This window comes from Acipenser ruthenus, chromosome 5 (assembly GCF_902713425.1).
Source record: "Acipenser ruthenus chromosome 5, fAciRut3.2 maternal haplotype, whole genome shotgun sequence".
NCBI classification, from domain to species: Eukaryota; Metazoa; Chordata; class Actinopteri; order Acipenseriformes; family Acipenseridae; genus Acipenser; species Acipenser ruthenus.
Window position 1 is genome coordinate 57501536 of NC_081193.1, and position 20884 is coordinate 57522419.

The 20884-nt window shown below is 39.6% G+C and overlaps 1 protein-coding gene across 2 annotated transcripts in view; it reads left to right on the forward strand.

The window, feature by feature from the left end:
• The first annotated feature begins 307 nt into the window (after positions 1 to 307).
• The window catches only part of LOC117402745 (kinesin-like protein KIF13B), a 168505-nt gene continuing 147928 nt past the window's right edge, over positions 308 to 20884 (forward strand). The window contains exons 1-2 of one of the 2 annotated variants that reach the window (XM_034004173.3): positions 308 to 1305; positions 14838 to 14931. In XM_034004173.3, the coding sequence (XP_033860064.3) occupies positions 1251 to 1305; positions 14838 to 14931 (149 nt within the window). In that variant the 5' untranslated portion in view covers positions 308 to 1250. Of the gene's footprint in view, positions 1306 to 14837; positions 14932 to 20884 lie in introns of those variants that run through there. The other variant, XM_059024751.1, reaches the window with a different exon arrangement.

The window sequence follows — 20884 nt, forward strand, 5'->3', positions numbered from 1 at the left end:
GTCATATTGAGTACTGGTGGAAACAGATATTGTTTGTTTTCTTAAAAAAAAAAAGTTATTTGAGAGAATATAGAATCAGATTTATTCCACTTATAAAAATATCCAGATACCAGTGTGTTTTCAGTTATTCAGTAATGAATCAAATATGTTGGGAAATGCAAGTAAATATATAGTTTAATGTAGCTGTGGGATACACTGGCAAATTAAATGTACAAATGGCTTAAACCTCATGGGGGATATGGTCTAATTTTCTTACAAAACAGACTGTCCTTACCAACAAGGCATACTTCTACGAAAAGGTACCGCCCCTGAATCTTCTATTGACCTTCTCTGCCGGAAGAGGCGGGCGTGGTTACTCCCAGTTAAAGATGGCTGCTGTGATGGAAAAGTTCAGGAAATAAAACAGGTGGAAGTTCTGTATCTAGATAGGCGTTAAAGCAAACTTGAATATTGAGTATTTGTAAATATTCTTTTTTTTTTACTCAGGAATAAACAGAGGCCTTATATAAGAAGATAGGAAACTGAGATACGTTTTATTTGTTTTTTTTTTTTTTTTTAGTTCAGGTACAGATTTGATTAAAAAAAATATCCAAGGAGGAGGATCACACTTTTGTTAGGTTTGATTTCTTTATAAAATCTTTTATTGAAATGTGTTTTTAGTACTTTAAACTGACAACTTTATATAGCGGAACGATTTCACTGTCGATGTTTTTAGTGCAGGCAGGAGTTGTGTTCAAGACAAATATTTAACAAATAAATACTTCCTTTTCGAAATATATAAATAAATATATGAAAAGCTATTCTACCACCACTAGAAGAAGATAACATATTGGGGAAGTGTTTTCTTTTCACGGACAAAAGCTAAACTGGAGCATAAAAAGTTGTGATAGATATTATTGTACCTGCTGCAGTTTCAAATATTTTAGCCCTGGATTTTTATTTATTAAAAAACAAACAAAAAAAAATCAACTCCAGCCTCTCATTCCAAGGACTTTTGCAAACGACGCTTTTCTGAAAAGCCGTCAACAAAGAAAAACTCCCTACAAAGAGGGCCAAGGACAACAATAAAATACAGTGAACTTTCTTCTGCATCAGAAACATACTGAGAACGAAACGAATTTAAATCAAATAATACCTTGGAAAAAAAACAAATAAAACAACGAAGCGCATAGCTTTGGACAATAACAATATCCACATACTTTTTGCCAGAAAAGGATATCATTTTAAAAATAGTACCCCAAGAAGTCAACATGAGCGAGTCCAACGTGAAGGTGGCTGTTCGTGTTCGTCCTATGAACAGAAGAGGTGAGTTTATTTATTTATTTATTTATTTATTTATTTATTCATTCATTAATTTACTTATTTAATAAACCCCGACGTAGCAAGGTGGTATATTATTTTCTTCTATTATCAACACTGTATAATGCTATAGTGTAAACTTCCAGGGAAGGCAAGTAATGCACCTGATTGTAACTGATTTCGGAAAGATACATACTTTATCATAAACAGGTAAAGTGTGAGGTGTGCACCTATCGTTAACACTGTTTGGAAATTATATGAAATTGAATTGGTTGGACATCTCCGAATCTCTTTCTTTGTATTGAGCTTAAACTATCTAGAACACATAGCCTATTTGGCTAATTTCTTGAAGGTCACACTATTATCCAGTGTTGTAGGGCTGTTGCTTGAAACTACGTTGTTGTTTCTTCAAAATAAGGGTTTAAACAGATCTATTGCTATGCGTTATGTGTTCAAAGAGAGCCTTGTAAAACAATACTCAAAAATATTGCTCCCAATAAACTTGTGGGCTATATATTTTACAGCAATCTGATCAGCTGACAGATGAGTCACAGGACATATGGTTTGCTTATCGCTTTATTTGTAATTTACAACGGGTGTAAAAACACCACCCATATTATCAGGTAAAATGCATACACATCTTAAAGAAATTGCTGTAAGAAGCAGAGTATACTAAAATATATTTCCTGGGATGTGACAAGAAGAATTTGTTTTCTTCTCTCTTCTCTTGCAGTAATGCACCTTAAGTTGTTTGCAGTTTCAAGAAGACTCTACACAATCTGCACAAAAACACTTTAAGGAAAAGCATATCTTATTGCTGAAAAAAATCTTAGTTGAAATGGCAGTGAACTTAATTGAATAATATGAATGGGGAACTGGGTATAAATACTACTGTAGGTGTAGAAGAGGCAACATTAGTGCCAGATTAACTTTGTCACATGCTTTTGACAATGTGACTTTCTTTTCTGGAGAGTTGCAGAGCAGTTATATAAAATGCAGTTTGTTGTGGTTACGGTTTTTACACTGTTTGTATATACAGTAGATAGATAAAAAAAAAAAAAAAAACACTGTATTTTAACCACATATATTGCCAGGTATTGTATGCAAGTTTAACCCAAACCAAGCACCGTCTCCATTGGTGCTTTTTATTGGGGAAAACTCCCAGTTTTCTCATTTCATCTTCACAAAGACCAGTGCTTCAGAAGTTAAGGAAATTCACAGATTTGATCGTACCAATTCACATTGAAAGTGCTGCATCCGTTGAACTACACTGTTTCCAAAAAACGAAGGGCTGTTGGAGGTGTAAATCAATCAATCAATCATTATTGCTTTATATAGTGCCGTTTGCGATAAATTGCCTCAAGCGCTTTACATATAAAAAAATAACATAAAGCAAGTAAAATATAAGATTACAAAATAGATACCCCCTTAAATTTCAGACAGTAAAACAAGTCATTGTAATTATTACTTTAAAAAGCAGTGATACAAATTAGTATAAAAGGCTGATAAAATGTCACCTTTAAAATACATATGTAAAATTATAAAAATGTGTCTCTTAATCTTAATTTAAAAGCAGCAACAGAGAGTGCATCCCTCACAAATCGTGGCAGATCATTCCACAACTTTGGTGTTTTGAAGCTGAATGCTCTGCCACCGGCCTTCTTTCTCTTTATCCTTGGAATACTGAGTAGACCTTCAATCTAAGAGGGCGATTAGGTACATAAGGGGTCAGCAAGTCTTTTAGCTACAGGGGAGAAAGGCCATTTAAAGCTTTAAGTTAAAAGCAGGAGCTCAAAATCAATCCTAAACCGTACAGGAAACCAATGTCAGGCTGCTTCCACAGGGGTAATGTGTTCATACTTTGTGCTAGTTAGGCTTCCAGGCCATAGGCTGGGAAGCCTATTATTATTGCTGGATTATTCTTATTAGGCTTCCTAACCGAAGGCTGGGGAAGCCTATTGTTTTTGTTAGGATTATTAGGCTTCCAAGCCAGAAAAGTCACGAAACATGGTACGGTGGTAGAGGCCTATGGGAAGTTGTGGCGGAGCGAAAACGAAGGTCATAGGTCACATGGCTTGGCAGCCATATTGGATTTTTTGAACAATTTTGGCCAATTTTAAAAATTCTTCTCCGAAACAGTTTACAGCAGAGATCTGAAACTTGGTGCACTCCCCTCATGGCCTAGATCTGCGGTTGTTCAAGAGAAGTCGATCGGTCACATCATTTGGTGGCCGTATTGGATTTGTCAAATATTCAAACGACTTCTTCTCTGAAAGCATTATGCCGACTTGAATCAAAACATGGCCTCGGAAAAGTTGTCTATCAAGATTGTTCAAAGCAAGTTGCTACATAAAAAAAACATGGCTGCCATGAGCCAATCAAATTTCAGCTATGGTCAATTTGCACATATTTGCACATATTACCTTGCTAAAGCTCAAATGCAAAACTTGTTTAGAACTCCTTTGAGAGTTTAGACAGTGTCATAGTTACTATAGAATACACAAATGAATCCATATATATGCTCTATTCCAAAATTAACTTGACCGTGACCTTTGACCTGTCCTTAAGGTCAAATGCAAAACTAGCTCATAACTCCTTACATAGTGCAGATAGGGTAATGGTTACTGTGGAACACATATACAAACCCACATGTGCTCTATTCAAAAATTGCCTTGACCGTGACCTCTCAGGTCAAATGCAAAACTGACTTATAACTCCTTATAGAGTGCAGATAGTGTAATGGTTACTGTGGAACACTATTTGAATGCTATTTGAATGCCACAAGATGTCGTAGTAGCTAATTTCAATTAAATTCTCAGGACAAGAACCCAGGAAAGAGGCCAATGATAACCAGGTACTGTCACTACCTCAATAAAGTAATTCATTTGTGGAGTTTGGTCATTTAAATTGAGGTCATGAAGCACCCCTTCTCCCATTTAATTTAGTCAAGAGTCTTTAAGAGAAGTCTATTATCTGACAATTTAACTGAACCCCTTTATTGGGGTGCAAACCATCTTTCTTTAAAACCCAGTTTTGCAGATTTCCATTAGATGAGAGTAGATGTTAAAACTTCATGCTGATTTGAACTCGGCTCTCGCCAAGATAAGCACCAAGACGTAGCTTTACAGTAAACTAATGTGATCCATATGTGTCTCCATCCATTTGCGCTTCCTTCCATATGATGACGTAGATATCCTTCTGTCTGGTGTTGATGGCTGAAGTGTAATGCTGGCTCCAGGGATCAGCTTATTGCCTCCCTAGCACATCAACACACACAACGCCTGCGACGCTGGCTCCGGGGATCAACCACAGTGCGGTCTCCCCAGCGCATCAGCATGACAACCGTCTGGATTGAGCTAAGTAGGGTACCTGTCTGGGGTCTTCAATTGGGCACCTTCCGTCCTCGGTGTTTCGTCGACTAGCCCTCGACACATCAAGAGGGCTCGACGGTGATTCTGGCATCCCAGCATCACCCCCCTCCGTCCCCCACTCAACTCAGCCCCGCTTACTTACCTGTACATCAGCGTTTCTTTCTTTCTATTGTGCTTGAGATCCCCAGCCAGAATCTTTCCGTCTCAACCACAGCCAGTTGCTGCTCCTCTCTGCTGCTTCAGATAAGTTCTTCACTGTGCGACGCAACTCTTGCCCACTGAATCCAACGTCTCTGAGAAACCGGGTTGTAGAGTGTGCCACAAATCCTCGGCAACCCACCTCCACTGTGTAAACCCGGACTCTCCATCCTCGCTGTTCCGCTTCAGTGGCAAGTTGAGCATACCGCAGTTTCTTCCTCTCATACGCCTCATCTACAGCATCCTCCCATTGCACTTAACTCTACCAGGTGAACAGGGCATGCTGATCCAGACCACAAGACAATATCTGGTCGAAGGTTAGTGGTGGCAATCTCAGGTGGAAAAATAAGTCGTTGACCAACATCTGCTAGCATTTTCCAGTCTTTAGCAGCTTCCACATTGTGTGTAATGTTTTGATGGAACAGGTGGCACCTTATTAGTATGTTTGTCTTCCAATACTAAGGCCAAACATTGCAGCACCTGGTCATGGCGCCAAGTAAACCGTCCTTGGCTAAGAGCCACCTTACATCCTGTCAAAATGTGCCTTAATGTTGCAGGTGATGAATACAAAGGACATGAGCGATTCTCTCCTACCCAGAGGTTTAGGTTCTGTGGTGATGGGAGAACATCATATGTTGACCTGATGAGGAAACTGATCCTGCTATGTTCCATTGACCACAGGTCTTGCCAGCCAATCTTGCGTTGTTCCACACTCTCCCATCTCATCCATTCTCCCTGCTTGGCCTGGGAAATGGCCTTTATACACCTCATCCTCTCCTCCTGCTTTTGCACCTCGTTGACTACCAGCTTCCTCCGTTGAGCTGGGGCTGCCTTGTGCCATGTAGATGGAGCTGAACTGAGACCATGACCCCCGCTTCCATACTGAACTTGCCCCATAATATCACCAATTCAAAGGGCAGACTTTGCATCCTCCACAGCTTTCTTTCTTCCAGTTTTCAACACAGGTGCTGCCTCCCTTACGCATTTTTCGCGTGACTCTACTAATGCCATTTCAGTCTGAACTTGGCGCACTTAAACTCCTCGGTTAGAGCAGAGACTGGTAGCTGCAGTATTCCTTTACCATAAAGTCCCACTCTGCTGAGGCAGCGTGGAAGTACACCAATCTGCTATCATCTATTTAGGGAGAACAGTCTACTAAAAGCTTTGCAGTCCCTACCAATAACCGGTAGAGGTCCTGAAACTGATCTCCCTACCTACCTATTTCTTTTAATTTACAACAAAGTGACTTAAAATTATTCTTAAGAGTCTCATTCTCTCTGTACCTAATATCAATAGTACCTATGTGGATAGTGTTGTACAATTAAACCCCGTTCACACTACTGTTCTGACCCAGGGCCGCCTCGGGCCGCTGCATATTTAGGTCTGCAACCCCGTTCACATTTGCGGTTTAAGCGTCACATATGTGACTGAAAAGCATGCCTAAAATGTGGCGAATAGCTTTTTAATTTTATTTTTAATGGAACGATAGCCTGCACTCAATGGAAAGAGCTACCGGGATATACAGTAGTGCTTGATTTGTAGCAGATGTTTCTTTCAATATATATTTTTCAATGCAGCACAGTAGCGATTTTATGGTATGTATTTAAAAAAGAAAAACATATGATGTTGACTATTTTTGATAGTTACAGTGTGCAACAGGGTGACGGTCCCAGCTTACCCCCACAATCACAGTTTTTCTTCCGTAGACGAGGAAACGAAAACACCGCTAACCTCTGTAAGAATAACTTTTGTTGTACTTACCGATGGCTCTGGTCATGAAATATGTCACTCAAACATCAGCATTACAGACCAAAAATCACCAAGGTGGTCTTAAGACAGTCCCAAGACCCGATATACGAATATACTCTGCCAGATTTCAAAAATTGTCCTGTAAAAAGCTTTAAGCTGTTCGTTTCCAAACTTGACCCAGAACAGCCAAGGCTTTTTCAAATTCCATGTAGATGCTGGAGTTGAAGACAGGCACATTATTTCAATTTCTCTAAGCGCAGCTCCAGCTCCTCCTCGTGACATGAACAATTAAACATGCGTGTTTACAATTTAAAAATCATTTTGCTGATGGTCACTGTTTTATCTCATTGACTGACTCCTCGATTTACATTTCTGCAAAGAAAACCTGATTTGCTCACTACAATGTGTGAATATAAACATAGCCCTGCCCATGTGTAATAGTCAACGTTGCATCATGCCTTAACAACTAATTCAGGGCTCCCAGAGCTCCCCGCGTCATCTTGTCATCACTGCTCGCCTCACCTTGTCTAATTGTGAAATGATTGCAACCCTAATTGTGAAATTGCAACCCTGTTTGTGTAAAAATGGCCAAAAGGCAGTCAAATATACTGTCTTTTCAGTAAAACTACCAGAACAATTTCTGATGGTGAACCTGAACCTGTGTCGAAACAAACTAGAAACTAAGAAAGCCCCGTGCAGCAGGCAGGTGCGAGTTGTGCTACTGATGTGGTTGCGACTAATGACGATGCTCTGGCGAACAACATGGCTATAAAAAATGAGGAGCGGGATTCACCAGACGATTCAACAAGTGAAGAAGATATGAATCTGGGTAATGAAACTCGGGTGCTGCCGACAGTTTGCATTACTGAACAATTTAAATTTTCATCAAACCAACCACCCATGGCTAATTATGGAGAAATCGAATCTTGGCTGCACGACTTGTCGAAAGGTAGGTTCACTGGGTCCAGAGAAAACGTTGGGCATGAAACTGGCTGAAGAGTGGGTAACATACACGGTGACCTCCTCTGCCCCAGATGTAAAAAAAACAGCAAAGGGCACTCAGGAAAAAGGATGTGGAACATGCTCAAACCAAGGCGCATTTAGCTGCATCTAGTATTTTGGAGAAAGCTAAGGGGACACTTTAGTTCAGACCATCGTCAATGCTCAATCTGAACAAATACCCACACAGCTTACAAAGAGGCTAAACGTTATAGACACGCTTATGGCTTTGAACATCAAATTAATTGTCAGGAATTGAATGGGGTTGACATGGGACGGATTTTGCATTCCAATGTTGCATGCTCAAACATTCAACAACACAGTTCCTCAGAAATGAGGAGAAAATTGTTTGAGAAGATAGTACAGTGTACTCTTAAAATCTGCCTAATGCTAGATGAGGCTACTAGTTTGAACAGAAAAAGTGCCTTGATCGTGTACGAAAGGCTTCATTTAGCTGAAATGGAGGCACCTGCAAATATTTTTGTTGATCTTGTTGAATTGGATGATCTAACTGCCGAGGGAATTGTCCATAGTTTGTCTGCACTAGAGTGTGAATTTCACTGAAAACTTTCTCGCCAAATGCTTAATTGGAGTAACCTGTGATGGTGCGTCGGTGATGTTTGGACGCAAGAGTGGAGTGGTGAGCAGCCTGCAAGCCATATAGCACATCTGGCAAAAATGGAATGGAGCTTAAAGAATGCGCAGACAGCTTAGACATTCAACTGTGCAAAATTGGCAGAATCTTAGATGCTAGGTGGGTGGCATCGAGCTTTAGGACGGTAGACGCTGTGTGGAAAAGTTATCCTGCACTTAATAAACATTTCACCTCTGCAGCAGAGAATGACTCCCGGGACAGGATGTCTCATCAAAGCTACTCTGGCCTGGCCAGGCACTTATCGTCACATGCCTTTAACAATCTTGGCCTCATGTGCGATGCTGTACAAGAATTGTCGGAACTGTCAGTTGAGCTTCAAAAGAGGGACTGTACAATTATTGAAGCGCATCGAGCAATCTTCAGGGAAGTGACGATCTTTGAGGCCATGGCAGAACAGCCTGGGAGATAGGGGAATCGAGGAGAACATTTTTGAGGGGTGACTCTAAATGCAGGAAAACCCGGCGACAAGCAGCTTTGCCAGAGGCAGTTTTTTCGGAGTTTGGCGAGGAACATGGAAGATCGTATGTTGTCACAAGGAAGACGGGTGCTAGACAAAACAGGATACTGCAAGCTGATCTAGGAATTAAAGGTGCTTTTACAAGCAATACTGGCCCGACAAGTCAGATAAATTGTACGGGCAAACTGAAGTGGAATCTCTTTGCCAGCGCGTCGGCATTATCCACGTACGACTATATGGGCATACAAGTGGTTCAGGGAAAGTAATGGACAAGACCTCCAAAGTGACTTGAATGTTTGAAGTGTTTCAATTGTATTTTCCCTCCGTGCATATTCTGTGTGATGGTGTGATGTCCATCTTTCACAATATTTATTCAAATGAATAAATGACAGTTTTTTTTATTAGGTTTATTTATAATGTTACAGGATTAAACATAGAAATTTGTCAATATTGGTTACCCATGGGCTATATACAGTATAGTGGGAGATCATACAGTAAGATTCTGAAACACCACGGACCCAATGACAGGTCCATCAGAGCGGAACTGTTTAAAAAATACAGTAGGCCTAATAGTATATGATTATGGTATTTGAAATTACTGAAGGTTTTTTTTTTTTTTTATGTTACCTTGTTAGCATGTTATCTACAGTGGTGGCTTGAAAATGTGTTAAGTGCGTTACATTGATGTTAAGCGTTATGTGCATGTCGTCACACTTGAGCTCCGGTACCTCCACTCCCCCTCATACATCCGCTCTCTCCTGTTCACACTGAGCTCCGGCACCTCGTGATTTACAAATTAAGCACTGCTAGTGGTGCAAGCTTTACAGGATATACATTTGTTTTTAGTAGTTTTAATAGTTTGGTCACGTTCCAGTCAGTTACGGTCGATCCTGGACCAAACCATTTTAGATGGGGAGAAGGGGGGGGGTTGAATGTTATATTTAATGAAAATAAGTTATTTTCACTGTAAAGATATTTGTGTGTAATCCTTAAGTGTGTGATTTTATAATACTGTTTATTGGTATTGCGTCTGGGGAGGGGGACACATGGGTGTGTTAAGAGAAATTCAGCGGGACATTTTATTTCAGGGGGCCATTGGCACAATGGCGCGGTCTAGCGTGAACCCTGGTAGAGCATATATGGGTTCATATGTGTGTTCAATAGTAAATATGACACTGAAGTCTTAAAGGAGTTATAAGCTAGTTTTGCATTTGACCTTAAGGAGAGGTCAAAGGTCCAGGCAATTTTTTAATAGAACATATATGGGTTCATATATGTGTTCCATAGTAACCATTACCCCATCTGTATTCTGTAAGGAGTTATAAGCTAGTTTTGCATTTGACCTTATGGGGAGGTCAAAGGTCACGGGCAATGACATTTTTTATAGAGCATGCATGGGTTACTATACAGTGGTTTGCAGAAGTATTCACCCCGTGCAAAATTTTTTTGCCACCTGAGCGTACTCCACAACGCTTTCAAATTTACTTTACATTCAGAATCTACACAAACTACTCCACATTGATAAAGTTAAAAAATGTATGTAGAATATAAATAAGTAAGATTTACAGAGAAAAACAGATCTCAGTTGCATAAGTATTCAACCCCTTTGCTACTGCAGCCCTAAATCAGCTCAGGTGCAAATGATTTGTTTTGAAAGGCCACAAAATTAGTGAAATGGTTTCAGCCTGTGTGTACTCAAAGTGGTTTAACTTGTAGATAATTTCCCTCAGGTATATAAAGACTTTGAAGCTGCAACTCACATAGTGCTCCAACAAAGCAACCATGAAGACCAAGGAGCTTTCGAAACAAGTCAGGGATAAAGTGGTAGAGAGGCACAAAGCAGGAGAATGGTACAAGAAAATTTCAAAGGTGCTGAATATCTCTCTCAACACAGTGAAGTCCATCATTAAGAAACGGAAGATGCATCATACCACCCAGACACTACCCAGATCAGGTCGTCCTCCCAAACTGAGCAGCCAGGCAAGCAGGAAACTGGTTCGGGATGTCACTCTGAAGCCAACAGTGACCTTGAGAGATCTGCCAAGTTTTGTGTCTGAGATGGGAGTCAGTGTTCACACATCAACAATAAGCCAGTCTCTACACAAAGCTGACCTGTATGGATGGGTGGCAAGAAAGAAGCCATTACTCAAAAAGCCTCATCTTGAAGCATGTATGGAGTTTGCGAAAATGCATGTAGATGATACTGCAGACATGTGGAAAAAGGTTTTGTGGTCAGACAAGACAAAAATTGAACTTCGGTCTAAATTCCAAGCGTTACATCTGGCGCAAGCCCAACACTGCACATGACCCAGTCAACACCAGCCCAACAGTAAAGCATGGTGGTGGCAGCATCATGTTATGGGGATGCTTCACTTCAGCAGGGACTGGGAAGCTTGTCATGATAGAGGGGAGAATGGATGGTGCAAAGTACAGGCGAATCCTTGAGATGCTGAAACTGGGGAGGAAATTCACATTTCAGCAGGACAATGACCCAAAGCCAAAGCCACACTGGAGTGGTTGAACAAGAGAATTAATGTTCTTGAGTGGCCCAGTCAAAGTCCTGACTTGAATCCAATCAAACATTTATGACGAGACTTGAAGATTGCAGTTTATCGACGATCCCAAACAAACTTATCAGAACTGGAGCAATTTTCCCGTGAAGAATGGGCAAAAATGTCACCATTCTACTGTGCAAAGCTAGTAGAGACCTATCCAAAAAGACTCATAGCAGTAATTGCTGCAAAAGGTATTTCTACCAAGTACTGACTTAAGGGGCTGAATACTTATGCTACCAGTAAATTTCATTTTGTACATTTTCTTTGCAAGTTTTGCTGATATTTAAGCTCCTCCTCATAAGTGTTCAGTTTAATCACTACAGCTTTCAATAAAAAAAAAAGTTTGTTTGAAAAACTGTGCATACATTATTTGTAATTCAACAAAATGTGAAAGCTTTGCAAGGGGGGTGAATACTTCTGCAAACCACTATCTGTCTGTCTGTCTGTCTGTCTGTCTGTCTGTCTGTCTGTCTGTCTGTGTCTATCTATCTGTCTATCTGTGCCGTCAAAAAGTATTTGCCCCCTATCTGATTCTCTGTATTTTTGACACTGACTGTTATCAGATCTTCAACCAAAACCTAATATTAGATAAAAGGGACCCTGAGTGAACAAATAACACAACAATTTGATACGTATTTCATTTATTTTATTAAAGAAAGTTATGCAACACCCAATGCCCCCATGTGAAAAAGTAATCACCCCCTTGGTTACGCCACCTTTAGCAGCAATAACTGCAACCAAACGCTTCCTGTAGTTATTGATTAGTCTCTCACAGCACTGTGGAGGAATTTTGGCCCACTCCTCCATGCAGAACTGCTTCAACTCCGTGACATTTGTGGGTTTTCGAGCATGAACTGCTCATTTCAGGTCCTGCCACAACATCTCAATGGGTTTTAGGTCTGGAATTTGACTAGGCCATTCCAAAACTTTAAATTTCTTGTTCTTCAACCATTGTAGACTTACTTGTGTGTTTCGGATCATTGTTTTGCTGCATGACCCAGCTGCACTTCAGCTACAGCTCATGGATGGATGGCCTGACATTCTCCGTCAAAGTTGCCTGTAAGCCCGCCCGACATTGCCGCTGGTGTCCCTCAGCACCAGCACATCTGATCGGAGAAAATTGTTCTATTATCGTAATCTAGAATTGTTGCCATTCTTTTTACTGTGCACCTCCCAGCACTAAGCCATGAGAAAGACGTACTGTACCATTGGTTAGACGGGCAAATGGGGGGGAGGGGCGCTGTTATGTTAAGGTCCTTTCACTGAGCGCATCGCATCGAGGCGTCAGTCTGGTGTAAATTCTTTTTTTTAATTTTTATTTTTTTTAAGAATACAATGCATCCTATGGAGACATTCACACTGGGCGTGTTGCGTAAAACCGACAGTGTCAAAAATAGACCTTGTCCTATTTTTCTGTGTGCGTCAGGCGTAAATTTGTCTCTAACCAATCACACTCCAGCTGTTGCCCCCTCGTCGGCATGACAACAAAATCAACAGGTAGCCTCTACTGTATTTCATTAACACAAGAGATTGGACAGATAGTAAATACATAAATGTCTAGTCATCAAAATGCTTACTACTGTACTTATTTGTGGAGAATGGCATGAGTATAGAGCCCTGTGTTTCAAACACAAACTATTTTTAAACTGAGTAGTTGTATAAAGTTTACTTTTTTTAAGATTTAAGAACTTCAACCGTAGCCTACATATAAAAAATATGCAACACATTAATGGTTCTGTTCTGGGTAAAGTGCTTTAGCGAACCACAAGTAAAGTACTATATTGTTGCTTATTTTACTTATTTTGCACGTCTTTTGACTCTGATGTAGTTAAAAACCGATGGATGAGCTTGCGGGACCAGTTTTCTCAAAAGAAAATAAAAAATAAAGAGCAAAAAACAAAGTGGGCAAGCAGTAAGAAATATAAAACCATGGAAATACATGCTGCAAATGCAGTTTTTGGAGCAGCATTTGGAAATGAAAAGGTAGCTGTTTTGTAATTTGGTGTTAATTTTTTTAAAAAAATCAACGCTAAATATATATAATCATTAGTTTTGCTCAAATTCTTGCACCAAAAAATAAATAAATAACTGAGCAAGTAGATATGACATGGTTCAAGTAGCAACTTCCTGTGTTATGAAGTGAGTAGGAGAGAACATAATAGTGAATGAAACACAGTCTTGAAGTGCATAGATTTCTGTTTATTTATTTTTGTGGAATACATTCTCACTACCTTACGTAATTATGCTTTTTAACAAGTAAAATGTGTGCCTTCACGAAAGGGGTTAGAATGTCTGTGCTTAAAAACTGCGCACCTTTTTTTTCGGAATCGAGTGTCCAGCAATGCACCATAACAAAACGAAATCCTTTGCAAATGTACATTTCCAGAACTGAAAGTATATAAAGTCTCTCAAATGTAAACATCTAACATTGTACGTCCAGCTGTTCATCATTGTGATGCAGAGCACTCCATTGCCTGACGAAGTTTCCATTTCATATTCCCCCCCCCCCCCCAAAAGAGCCGTGTTTGTACAGGTTTTGTAACAGCGGTTAGCAAACTAAAGTTGCACAGACACTGCAGCTCAAACAACTCATTTGACCACTATCGTTATCAAACTCCAGCCATCGGTAAATCTTCAGCCTGTTTGCCTGAAAACCTATCTTTTAAAAATAAATAAATAAATACTTTCCCTTCACTGACATTGCTTATTTGTGCTGTTGTATCACTGAGGCTGTATCTAAGCCTCTAATCTATGTATTAGTCAGTGGTGTGTGACAAGTTTAGTAAAAAATACCCTGAATATTATTTTTTTTGCCAAATGACCCTTTGTATTTTTTCATTATAAAAGTTTGTTTTTAAATTGGATTTTTTTTAATACCACTTTTATTTTTACAATGGAAAAGTGACCTACATTTTATTTTTGTAACAATTAGTGTGTGAATCACTCAGAAAACATAGATTTTATGTTTTGAATTAATTTGATCAACATAATAAGCTTTTTTGTTTGAATACGTATGAAATCGCCTTGGTGCCCTTGGGTTGAATTTGTGTTTTGCCTGTTTGCCCCCTAGAACTGCCTTGGTGCCCTTGAATTTTCATGCCCAACGAAGGCAACATTGCCTTGCCCTTCATAACCTTAACTTCATGCCCTGCAGTCATTAATACATAATCCAGGTTCCATGATGTTAGGTTTGTATTGGTATTTGTGATGACCACCAATACAGTACAGATGTACAGTGGGTATGGAGGATGGACAATTGGGACCCCTCCATGCCTCCCGTATCAGGGTATTTTGCAGGTTCTCCCATTCCAGGTTTTAATTTGAGCCTGGTTAGCCACAGTGTAGGTAACAAGCTAGTAAAACTAGGAATGGATAAAAACTGTTATGCAGTGGGAGTCTTACTTCGATCCCTGCCTGTCCATGTGGCCTCAGACTGAATAAAATAACATTTTAGTTAAAGGACAGTTCCTGTAGGGTATCTTTTAGAAGATGTTAAAACCATCTTATGTGAAGATACGTAATTCAATATTCTGCCTTCTATCTTTTTATTGCAGAAAAAGACCTAAAAACAAAATGTGTGATAGAGATGGAGGGGAACCAGACCATTCTGCACCCTGCAAACACAAATCTCAGCAAGGGAGATAACAGGTAACTACTTCTACTTCCTGTGGACACAAACTTATTTTCCCTCTTACGTACTACCTTCATTCTAACATTATCTTTGCTATAATCCCTCTTTTCAAAGGAAGTTGCCTACTTTAAAACAGTTATCTGGAATCTCCAGCTGAACCAGAGTTAGTTGTCGCTGTTAACAACATCAAGGCTCTCTGGGACGTGGGTACCCATGGCCAGTGGTGTAGTGAAGCCGGAACACCGTTTTCGGTACTTTTTTTTTTTCTATAGGCAGAACCTTGACTAAAGAATTAACTTAACCCTTAGCGGTCCATTTATTTAGTGCGTCTCGGACGGGTCCGGTCCAATTTATTTTCACATGCGCAGTTTATATTAGATGCACTGTTTTAAGTGTTTTTGTTCACAGTAAAACAGGTTTAAAAGGCACTGCATATCAACAGGACACTCCAGCCCCTCCCCACCCCTCGTTCGCTGTATTTCACATACCTCTTCATAGTCGTACATACCGATCAATCATCTCCTGATCACTCGTTTTATCACCAAACTCCTCAATAATGCGATCCAAGTCATTATTTTATTACTATAACATCTAAAAAAAGCTCTGCAAATGTCTGATATTCTTTGAGCGCTGGATGCAGAAGCAGCTATCTTGTTTGTTTATGTCCGTGTTATCTGTGGTGTCGGGGCTATTTGTATTCATGAGATACGGCCCTTTTGTTTCTTTTTTTTTCCGGCCCTATCGGTCTCGCTCGGCCATTGAATGTTTTTTTTTCGGCTTTTTCCGGAGAAAAAACGACTAGAGACCTGTTTTTTACGTCTTTTTGATGGTCGGACAGGGTCCGACATTGGACCGGAAAGGGAAAATTGCAATGTCAGACCAGGTCCGACATAGGACCGCAAAGGGTTAAGAATCTTTACTGATTTGTTATGAAAATGCTTCTATGGTGCCCAACCGCTTTAATTTCGGTGCCTGGGCCCAATGAAGCGATCTATTTTCTGTGGGGAAATTTAATCTTTCTGCACCTTGTCACTAAGAACAAAAAAAATCAGTGTCTGGTTCCCTACATACCAATTTTGATGGTACACTCCGAATCTGAGTCTCTGATGCATATTTTAAATATTTGCAGAGTCAAGAGTCCACACATCTCCCGTACAATTGTCCAATTGTCAGTCGTTCTTGTGTTGCAATGCAGAGAACATTAGGAACTTCTATTACAAACTAGTACTAGTTTAAGAAGGCTAACCATTGTTTTTGTAATACATGCTGACGAAAAAGACAGCAAAAATGCATACTACTGTGGCCATATACACAGGTTTAAAGCTGCTTTGTATATCAGTCAGTGCAGAGACCCGGAGATGGGAATGAACGACTGCCCTTGCAGCTGGCTTAGTATGGCACTTTGTGCCCTGGGGGTAACATTGTAAATGTGCAGGGAAAAAAAAAAAAAAGTATAAGCTTTGATTTGGTGGGAGAGGAATGAGGTGCCGGTGGGCTGGAATGTGTGTCCATGTTTTCCCCCTGTCTCTGACTTAGCTGGGGGAGGTTCATGAAGCACAGCCCTAAGAATTGTATATATTTTTTTGGAAGTAGTCAGCCAAAATGTAGCCAAATACTGTTGTAATATATATATTACAAAAGCATAAATAAGTGCTACACATTTATTTAAAATAACATAGGTAAGTAATAATGTTATAAACTTGTTTATCTGCTTTGCTTGTTTTGTTTTTTTTTTCTCACAATTTTACATCTGATGAGACCAAATGCAGTAGGTCCAGAGGGGAAAAAATGTATTCAGAATGTAGTGCAACATTAAATTGTCCAGAACTGTTGGCAGATAGTCTTTAAAAATTAATTTAAAAGCAATTCTAATTGTACTGATACAGTTGTTAAATTGGTGACTAATAAAAATAGAACTGAGCGTGTGATTTTTGTAATTTTTTAATGGATGCAGAACTCCAGAAAAAAGATGGGGAGGGGGAAGGATGTGACGTCGGCATTGCGATGATTTGAAGTTCTGCCCTGGTGATTTGAAAGGAAATAATCTAAAGGAATTGTCAGATTTAGGACTAAATTGTAGTCGTCTGCATCCCTGAGACGCATGTCTGTCCATCTGACATGGGCAACCCCATCCCAGATTTGTTTTACATAAAAAAAAAATTAATTTAACAAAAAAAAAAAAAAAAAATTATATATATATATTAATTCAAGTTGATATATGAAGGTTGAGATACTCAGCAACAGGTTCTTGTACAATAATTAGATTTACTGAATACATTCGGAGCAAAACTTGAAATTAGACACTTGGCAGACAGGATTCAAAGATGGTGGAAACAATAAACTAGACAGTAGGGCTGGGTATTGGCAGTGTATTCACGGTACGTATCGTGATACAAGGGTCGCGACACGGTACGTATCACGATACAGTAAATTAAGCATGAAACACAATTCTCTCATTTGCTTGTGCAAGTGATTGCAATAACATTTTTGGTCAAATAAACTTCACAACCTGTTTTGCTTTTGTTTCCTGTTTATTCTTTTAAAATACTTTTGCAATTTTGTTTAAAAAAAAAAAAAAAAAAAAGTCAGGGTTACAGACAAGCTGTTGTTTTTTTTTTTTTTTTCCTTAGGAGCCAATGGTCGGTAAAAATAATTAGTCGGCAAATCCAATAGCTGGGTGACACTTGAGGAGCAAGTTGGTTGCTATTAGAGATGGGAATTTGAAACGTTTAAATTAGGCATGTAATGATAATTTGAATTATCTATTGATTTGGGACCCCACGATGAAATCGAATATTCCATGAAATTAAAAACAGGTCTTGCATATATTAACTTCCTGTCAAGAACATAATCTGTGATGCTTCTAGTCACTGAGAATGTGTCTCTGAACAAATACAGGATGCAGAGATCAAGAGTAACATGAATTATTAATTTATTTTGTTTTAAATCAGTCCCAACTGTAAAACTAATTTCATATATATATATATATATATATATATATATATATATATATATATATATATATATATTATATATATATATTATATATATATATATATATAGTAATATTAAATATTATTCGTTTTACAGTGCCTATAGAAAGTCTACACCCCCTTTCAAAATTTTCACCTTTTGTTGCCTTATAGCCTGGAATTAAAATGCATTAAGTTTTTTTTTCCATTTATCTACACATCCTACCCCACAACTTCCAAGTGAAAAAATATTCTAGAAATATGTAGAAAATTAATTCAATAAAAACTGAAATAGCTTGGTTGGATAAGTGTCCACCCCCCCCCCCCCCCTTGTAATAGCAATCCTAAATTAGCTCAGGTGTAACCAATCACCTTCAAAATCACACACCTAGTTAAGTGGCCTCCACTTGTGTTAATTGTAGTGATTCACATGATTTCATGATAAATTCAGGAGTTCCTGTAGATTCACTCTGCTGGGTAGTGCATTTCAAAGCAAAGACTCTACCATGAGCACCAAGGCGCTTTCAAAAGAACTCCAGGACAAAGTTGTTGAAAGGCACAGATCAGGGGATGGGTATAAAAAAATATCAAAGCCTTGAATATCCCTTGGAGCGCGGTCAAGACGATTTATTCAGAAGTGGAAGGTGTATGACACCACCAAGACCCTGCCTAGATCAGGCCGTCCCTCCAAACTGGATGACCGAGTAAGAAGGAGACTGATCAGAGAGGCTACCAAGAGGCCATGGCAACTTTGCAAGAGCTACAGGCTTTTATGGCCAAGACTGGTCAAAGTGTGCATGTGACAACAATATCCCAAGCACTCCGCAAATCTGGCCTGTATGGTAGGGTGGCAAAAAGGAAGCCATTACTCAAGAATGCCCACCTTGAATCCCATTTTGAAGTATGCAAAAAAACACTTGGGAGATTCTGTAGCCATGTGGCAAAAAGTTTTGTGGCCTGACGAAACTAAAATGGAACTTTTTGGCCTAAATGCAAAGCGTTATCCACGTGCGAATCCACGTGGTAGAAACGTTGCGACATGGTAAGTCATAATAATAAATCCACGTACAGTCCCGAGAAAGTTTGTGAACCCCAATGATAATTATGGAAATTCCATAGTTTTACCATGATGGCTTCCTTGAATCAAAACCAGTCTGAGATTATGTATGAGACAAAAATGAGTAATTGAGATTCAGGGTATGTGAAAGTAAGTGAACCTCTGGTTTTATCAGCTCAATTAAGGAGATATGAAGATCAGAAACTTTGTGAGTTTGGTCTTCACCATACAGGTGTGTGGAAACGCATCATGCCACGATAAATCTCTGAGGACCTCAGAAAAACTGTTATTGATGCTCATCAGTCTAGAAAGGGTTATTAAGCCATTTATAAGGATTTGGGGCTCCACCAATCCACTGTCAGACTGTCAGTCAGACAGTCTACAAATGGAGAAAGTTCAAGCCCACAGTCACTACCCAGGAGCGGTCGCCCTACCAAAATCTCTTCAAGAACAAACCGGAAAATCATCAAGAAAGTCACAAAGAACCCCAGAGTAACATCCAAGGATCTGCAGGCCACTCTCACTTTGGCTAATGTGAGTGTTCATGACTCAACTATCAGAAAAAGACTGAACAAGAATGGTGTTCATGGAAGGATAGCCAGGAGGAAACCACTGCTCTCTAAAAAGAACATTGCTGCCCGTCTGAAGTTCGCCAAAGAGCACATAGATGATCCACAAGACTTCTGGAACAATGTTCTCTGGACAGATGAGTCAAAGGTAGAACTTTTTGGCCTCAATGAGAAACATTATGTTTGGCAAAAACCAAACGCTGCGTTCGAACTGAAGAACCGCATCCCAACCGAACTAGGATTATCTATATAGATGGGACGGGCTGCACTTAAACAGAAAGGGAACCAATCTGCTCGGAGAAAGGATCCTTGAGGAGGTCCAGAAGCATTTAAACTAGAAAGGAAGGGGGGAGAAAACAAAAAACAGAAGGGAGACCACATCAAAACAAGGGCAACAACTCAGGTAAGACAGCTATTAAATGTATTTATCTTAATGCTAGAAGTCTCAAACAAAATGTTAGAACTTGAAGCTTCTGCACTAACAAGTAACTACGATGTGAATGGTGTTAAAGAAACTTGGTTGTCTGAGAGTGAAGGAGACGAATATAATATTAATGGGTAGACACTGTATAGGAAAGACAGGCAGGACGGAAGAGGTGGAGGGGTAGCGCTATACATAAGAAATAGTCTTGAAGCCCAGGTGTTAAATCTGGACAAAGAAAACAACGCCGAATCAATATGGGTCAGAATAATGGACAAAAATTCAAAGGGCATAATAATAGGAGCATGCTATAGACCGCCAAATTCAGACGCTGAGCAAAATAATCTGTTATACAATGACATTCGAAATGCGTGTAGAAAAGGAGAAGCCATACTAATGGGGGATTTCAACTTCCCCCATATAAAATGGGAGAACCCGGTGGGGAGCATGAAGGACAAAATTGAAATGGTGAAAATGACAAATGACTGCTTCCTAACGCAATTTGTCAAGGCACCGACTAGAGGGGAGGCATGCCTTGATTTAGTCTTTTCAAATAACGAAGACAGAATAACTAAAACAGAGGTCAGAGAGCCATTGGCAAACTCGGACCACAACATGGTCTCATTTGAAGTATTTTTTAAAACCCCAAAAGTAATGACTAAAGCTAAGGCAGAGAATTGTGAGGGTCTAGAACCAACTCCCCAGTAATCTTGTTGATGCTGACACCCTGGGATCCTTCAAGAAGCTGCTTGATGAGATTCTGGGATCAATAAGCTATTAACAACCAAACGAGCAAGATGGGCTGAATGGCCTCCTCTCGTTTTGTAAACTTTCTTATTGTCAAGCATGGTGGTGGGAGCGTGATGGTTTGGGTCTGCTTTGCTGCCTCAGGACCTGGATGGCTTGCTATCATTGACACAACCAGGAATTCTGCATTGTATCAGAAGATTC